The sequence below is a fragment of the Hermetia illucens genome, chromosome 3 (assembly GCF_905115235.1).
Source record: "Hermetia illucens chromosome 3, iHerIll2.2.curated.20191125, whole genome shotgun sequence".
NCBI lineage: Eukaryota > Metazoa > Arthropoda > Insecta > Diptera > Stratiomyidae > Hermetia > Hermetia illucens.
In genome coordinates this window covers 172752261-172759468 of record NC_051851.1, presented here as the reverse complement: position 1 = coordinate 172759468, position 7208 = coordinate 172752261, and the positions used below count along the sequence as shown (strand labels likewise).

Sequence of the window (7208 nt, the reverse complement as noted above, 5' to 3'; positions counted from 1 at the left end):
CCTTATTTTTAATTTTTTTTATTGCAATAAAATTATTTGTGTTGGAGCAGGGGGTATCTGGGATCTTCGTTTATTTTAGCTTTTACTAGGGCCACATTTTCATTAACAGTGGAAAATTTGGGGCATCTCTCAGAGAAAAATATCCTGTCTGGAATCTTTCAAACTACTGTGAGACAAGTTTTCAGTGAGGGTGCATTCTGCCCTGTGAGTTGTGGCTTAAAAATACACTAAAAATCTTCCCTGCTTGTCGTGTGTGCTCCTCCACAACGGTAGCGACGGCCCTCAGAATGCTCACTTTCTCCAACTTGAGCGGGAATTCCATCGATATAAACTGGTCATTTTGGGCCTAAGCGAAGTAAGATGGTGGGACACTGAAAAATAATCCTCTCCCGCTTGCGGGAAGCTAAGTGGCAGCAGACGCTCTGTTGACCTGGGGGCCGGTTTCAGACAGACTTCTAACTGCTAGATTTCGATCCAAGTTAAGAAGCATCCCAATTGTACAATACTACGCACCAACGGAGACTTCCGATGTAGTGGAGAAGGATGCTTTCTATGAGCAATTAAACGCGTTTCAGGGGAAGCTTCCTAAAGGTGAAATTGTGATCGTGATGGGTGATCTGAATGCTAAAGTGGAATCTGACAACATCTTGCTCAGACATATGATGGGGAAGCACAGTCCTGGCGACCGTAACGATAATGGTGAGAGGTTCATGGATTTCTGCAACTTCTACCGTCTCATCATTGGTGGCACACTGTTCGAGCAAAGAGCCTGCCATAAGGTTAGTTGGATTTCAACTGACAAATGTCGTACGATGTCAGATCGAACACTTTGCGATCAGCAGTAGATCTAGGAGTTGTCCTCTGGATGTGCGTAACAAGATACGCGCTGACATCGGCCTCAAAAAGGTCGCTTGCGTTCGCTTGCGTGTTGCGTCCACCACTTCTCGCAGGGTTGGGGATCGCGACATCGACCGCTTCTACGACTCAGCTGTCGCTCAACAGTGGGAAAGCCATCTTGCTGATCGAGCGGCAGATCTACTGAGTAACGCTCCTGAGAATGTGGATAAGTATTGAGTCGCTATTAAAAATATTCTTTTCTCAGGTGCTGCACAGGTCGTCGGTCACGTCCCGAAAGGGTGTGATAAGATCTGGTTGACTGCGGAGTCGTGGAAACGGATCGATCAACAGAGGGGGTTGAAGGCCTCTTTTGACCGCTGCAAATTGTAGCGGGCGTGACGCGCTCGAACTTCGATACCGAGCGAAAAGTTCAGTGTAGTGTATACCATGACAAAAGAGAATTTGCTACGTTAACGTCTTCATCGTCCACGATGGTGAACAACTGCAGAGGTGGAAAGAACACCTCACCAGAGTCCTTTACTGTATTATGTCCGGTCAGGTTCCTCCTCTCTTGGATGAAATCATTAGTTACCATAACGTATGGATTGAATTGTTTCTCCAAACAGAAGGGAAATCATTTTAGCCATCAATGCACTCAAACGGAGTAAGGCCGCTTGACTTAACCGCATTCTAGCATAGTTTTCTAGCATTCTACCGCATAGTTAATCATCGCTGCACCTGCAGTTACTGCAGATCTGCTGGTTTCACCTGTACGGAAATCTTGGTAATCCTAGACCTTTCCCAGAGAATGGAAGAAGGCGATGACCGTTAAGATCCAAAAAAAGGCACCCGTTTTGAGTGTGACACTTTGAGGGGTATCTGCGTGCTCCCTGCCGTCGCAAAGATAATAGCTAAAATAATCCTGGAAGGCGTCAAAAAACATCTTGAAAGTTTGATCGACAGAGAGCCGGCTGGTTTTTGCTCGGGATCCTGCTGCATCGACCTCATCAAGACCGTATGGATCAGGAACAGTGCGCGGAATTTAGATCTTCGCTGCACCTGCTCTTCATTGATTTGGAGAAAGCTTTCAACAGCGAGAACAAGGAGTATATCTGGAGTGCTCTACGTAGGAGGGACATTCTGGAGAAACTAATAGCTATTATCAGACCGACATATTATGATGGAAAAATCTCGGAGAATTTTGAGGTCCAAAGCGGAGCCCGCCAAGGTTGCATCTTGTCATCAATATTATTTCTTCTTGTTATCGGTGACTTTCTTCTTGCTACCCTGTCCGGGGGAATTCAATGGACGATGACATATTTCCTCAAAACCCTCGACTATGCTGACTACATATATTTGCTCTCGGACCTTGCCCAAATGACTGTGGTTTTGAAAGAGGGGCAAGTAGATTTGGAGTGAATATAAACACCAGCAAAACCAAGGTTCTCAGCGTGACGAGTCATCGCACTCTCTCTATCTGCATCAATGGCAGAGCATCAAAACCGTCGATCAATTTGTATATCTAGGAAGCGTGGTTTCTGTCGACGGCGGTACTGAACTAGATGTCTTCCGACACATTAACTGTGCTAGATCCGGTTTCGCTGCCCTGTCTAAAATCTGGAAATGCAGTTATCTCGGCTCTAAGACAAGTTGAGATTGTTCTGTGCTAAGGTTCTTTCTTTCTTTCTCAACACTAAGATCAAGTTGAAATTGTTCTGTGCTAACGTTCTATCTGTGTTGTCATATGGAAGTAGCGCATGGAAAGTGAACTCCACTGTTACTCAAAAGTTCCAAGCTTTCGTCAATATTTGTTTGCGTCGTATCACCGGAATACCCTGGACTGATACTATCTCAAACGATGAACTTGGTCGGCGCACAGGCTCGGCACTGGTATGCGATGTGATAGGAAGTAAACGCGTACGATGGTGATAAGATGTGGTTGACGCGCTATACGCCACAAAGGGGTGAAAGGCAACCATATTTTAAAAATGTGCGTATGCTTCAGCTGACGTCGAAAACTGTGGAAAATAATGCACCGATTTCCTGTTGCGGGACTTTTGCAAGTGTAGCATCATCAAATGTGCGTTTCTCTATCCTTCTTCACTGATCTTTTTGAAATTTCATGTAAAATGTCGCTTAACTATAACAAATCACTTACAATTTACAATTTAAAGAAGTTTTGTTACTCCCGCCGTAGCTTATATAAATGTTGATTTTTTCTGAAAAAGTGCATATTAGATGGAATGATTTCGAATTAATATTCATGAACATTATTACTTAGCGCTAGAAAAAGCATAAAACGACAAAGCAGGCAAAAATAATAAATATTTCCATAACAGTCAATTCATACTGGTTTTGCTCAAAAAATCAAAATATCAAAAATATCACCTCAAGCAATACTTAAAAACTTTTACTGAAAATATTTGATTGTTTTCGAGTTACTTTAAAAAATAGATTTAAATTTCAAGATTAATTAGTGTGTAAGAACATACAACACGCGCATCAAGAAAATTCAAATTCTTAGCATTTTACCATATTTAATAATACTATTTCCCGCCTTGCTCAATATCATCAAAAACTTCACAATCAGACAGGTTTCCGCAAGGCTACCAACATTGCAGCCCAGAATCTGCACACATCTGAGCTCAACTTTCGAAATTCGAAAACCGACGAACATTCGAAGTGAGTCAGATTCGATCAAGATGGAGTCCTTCGCTTGGTTTTTTAAAATCAGAATCAGCACGTGTGTCAAAAGTGCCAAATTAATTTTGTGAAATGTTCGTATAAATTCTACACAAAATTTCCTAAATTCAGCATTGAAATAAAGATGAAAAGTCCGCGGATCGATTGATATGTGTAATTTCTGGTGAATTATGTGGAATATCGGAGAAAAATGTGTGTGAAATTTTCGCATTTACAAGGGCAATTTCGTGGCGGCCAAAGTCGGAACTTTTGTATGGAACGGCAGATGTCGGAGCGGCGCAATGATGGGGAAAATTTCTCATTTGCCGCAACTTGCCGGGTATAATTTATTGATTCACGTCGGGAATTGTGGATATTTTAGGGCCGATTCCTAGACTGTGACAAGAACGAGCACAGTTTTGTTTTTGATGCCACAATTGTGCTGGGCGATTGCTGCGATTCGTTCACGTCATTGTCGGATTTGGTTTTTCTGCTGCACACGGAGGGAATTCGGTGTCAGTGAAATGTCGGTTGGCGTGAATTCCGATCAGGGTCAAGAATTTGAACGGGTACGAACGCGTTTTTCGCGGCCGTGGGATAGCTGGCGTTTCGCACTGCACTTTCGATGCGGTGCACGTAATTCCGTACGTGTGGCCACTGGCCCTGAGCGGCGACTTTTCATCTTGATTTCGATAGGCTGCACCGGGTCGTCTCCGGCCCGGCAGAGAGTTTTGGTCATTTGGCTTGAGTTTAATCGCAAAACGATATTTTCGCCCACAGGGATGATAGAAGAGATGAATCTTACGAGGGGCCAGCAGGTATGGAACCTGAGGGAGTTATTCAATCGAATTGGGACGAAGTTTACGATAACTTCGATGATATGAATCTTAAGGAGGAGCTCCTTCGTGGCATTTATGGTTATGGTTTTGAAAAACCGTCCGCCATTCAGCAACGTGCTATTATGCCTTGTGTGAAAGGTCACGATGTAATCGCCCAGGCTCAGTCAGGTAAGTTGATTGGAATTTAGTTGTAAGGCGGGGATTCTAGTGTAAGTGCACGGGTACAAGTCCTTAAGCCCACGGAAGGCCGGCTGCACGCACTTACGTGCAGCGTTCGCTTCCAAATTTATCCTTGCCGTTGGCGTGTGAACGTAAAATGGCACGCATGAGCAGTGAGGCGCGCTACGGAACGACCTTTCATTTGCATGGTCCTGGCGTTAACTCGAACCACGAGAATAGTTCCAAAAAATGCAACACAAATTTCATGGAGGCCAAGTGAATTATTGATCCTCGGAACGTCTCCGGGACGGAAAAATGGATCTCTGTTTACATTCTTATCTCATGGGCAGAACGTGTCATCGGTGAGTGTGTGCCATTTCGCCACTTTGTTTACCGCTCGGCCTTCTGAGCGCTGCGAAGATGAAGTCTTGGAGCCGAGCCAAGTTGTTCAAATTCTTTTTTGCTTTACCATGACTGGTCACAATTTTCTATCGCGCGAAACAACGCATTTTTACTACCGTCTTCCGGCGATTTCAACGAGGGAATGCTTAATTTACACGGGGGAAAGCATGGCGTGACGCATCACGCCGGTATGGAAATCATTATAGAGAACAAAACGAAATAAAATGTCTTGATAAGTCCTCGTGATAATTTATCGATTTGAGATATGGACACTGCACGTTGTTGAGCGCTTTCAAAATGCTTTCCCATGCAACCGTGCAACTCTGCGCCAAGGCAAATGTCCGTAGAAATATGAACGTAAACAAAATGGTGTCGCCGGATGTTTCGGCGAAGCGTATCGGGGGGAAGTTTTCAAGTATCTTTACTGGAATTTGGTGATTGATGCTGGCGAAGATAGTAATTGGGAGATTCTTCTTAAAAAAAAATTTTCCGTTGAACATGGGACATATTTTAAGCTGCAAGCAAGCGGAGGACAATTGAATGCTGGCTTGATGCAATATTTCTTTTGTTTCATCATTCCAAAAAGTACAAACGAGTTTTTCCGATATTCGCACAAAAATGAGTGAACTGTGATTCCCCCTGGCAGTGGGATTTCCCCGGATTTGTCCACAGATGCGTCATGAACTGTTATCTAGACACTCCAAGCTGAGTGCAAACAATTTCAAGTTGAGATCGAGCTCGAAATAACAAGTTTCCGTTCATTTTCAGGACGTTTACAACAATTTTATATAAATATTGTAACCTGTGTATATTTTCCATGCGAAGGGTCACGCAAGCCTAAGCGCCACGCGTGATTGTTGCGTGACAATATTGTTTATCAGCGAATACGTTAAAATTGAAAAACTTCTTGCCAACGAGAGTGCTTTCTCCGCTACTATTCATGACTCCAGTCCGCTATTTTACACTAAAAAGGTTTTATAGTTCCTGCATTTTGTTGAGTTTATTTAAAAGTGTGGCTTAAACTTTCATTTGGAAGTTTTTTTCAGCATGAACAAGCTTTCACATATTGTCTTAAAAATCTGCCTAGTCTAAGCAGGACTCACCTTACCAGGTTACCTGAAATGCACTTCAGCTCCCCCATGACTTTCCGAGATGCTCGCTCGCGTCCTCTACCATTCTACGCCGTCTACCGTCTTTGGAGCGACGACTCATCGGCCATCTTCGGAAGGTAGATTCCACTGCATGGCATAGCCCGTAATGCAATTGTCGCCGCTCAATGTGTTGTTTATCAACTATCACTTTTGTCTTCCCATCACATCGCGTAAGAGTGTCAAGCCTGTGGAATAGAATCAGACCAGCATACTCGGAGTACATTCCGCGAAAGGAGTCGAGGAATTATAACGAATAGTAGACATTCATAGACTAAATTGCGGTTGTCTACTGGTAAGGGAATTCACGAGAGGCTTCTTAAAGATGAGATTGAAATCGTGATGAGTGACCTGAATGCCAAAGTGTGCTCTGAGAATTCATTGGGGTCAGGTGTGCAATTATTTGTCATAGTCTTGGCGAAACAACAACGATGGAATGTTTGCAGACCTCGGAAACTTACCGCCGGTACACTGTTTCGGGCACAAAAGTTCGTACAAGATCAATTAGATTTCGACTGATCGGCAACGAACATTTGGTCAATAATTTGCCCATATCGCGATCAGTTTGGGGAGGGGATGCCATCATTTGAGGCCGCATACTTTCGCTCGCATGTCGCTAATGCGTCTGCTCGCTGGGGGTCGGTTTAATGAGCACGGAGTTGCCATCAAAAGTTCCTTTATCTCTGGTGCGGATGAAGTTTGGCGACAACAATCCCCAAAAATACGTCACAAAACCTCAGTGCGGAGACATGATGGCGTATTGATAAACATAAGTAGTTGAGAACTATGTTAATGGCTGCGGGCAGAGGTGAATGCAACGCATTGGAGCTCCGTTACAGGGAAAAAGTACAAAAAGTAGCAGCAGGGTAGCGTGTGCGGTCTCAAAAAAGTATTTCGCGCTTTAGTGGGGGAGGCGGAAACTGCCACGAATAGCAATGATTTCGCTACAGTATATACTGTGATATGAAATAGCTTGAAAAGGGTCGTAAACCTTTCGATATTCATGTGAGGGACGCTAACAATAAGCTTCCCTTTTACGATGATGATCAGTTGAAGAGATGGAAGGAGTACTTCACATGATTCTAGACCGTACAAGATCCAGTGCAGTAATTTTTGTTTGGAAGTGAGGGAGCCCTGGGTT

General features: G+C 43.7%; 1 protein-coding gene across 1 annotated transcript in view; it reads left to right on the top strand.

The window, feature by feature from the left end:
• The first annotated feature begins 3457 nt into the window (after positions 1-3457).
• LOC119650632 (eukaryotic initiation factor 4A) overlaps positions 3458-7208 on the top strand; it is a 29219-nt gene continuing 25468 nt past the window's right edge. The window contains exons 1-2 of the mRNA XM_038053539.1: positions 3458-3614; positions 4300-4526. Of these exons, the coding sequence (XP_037909467.1) occupies positions 3613-3614; positions 4300-4526 (229 nt within the window). The 5' untranslated portion in view covers positions 3458-3612. The remainder of the gene's footprint in view (positions 3615-4299; positions 4527-7208) is intronic.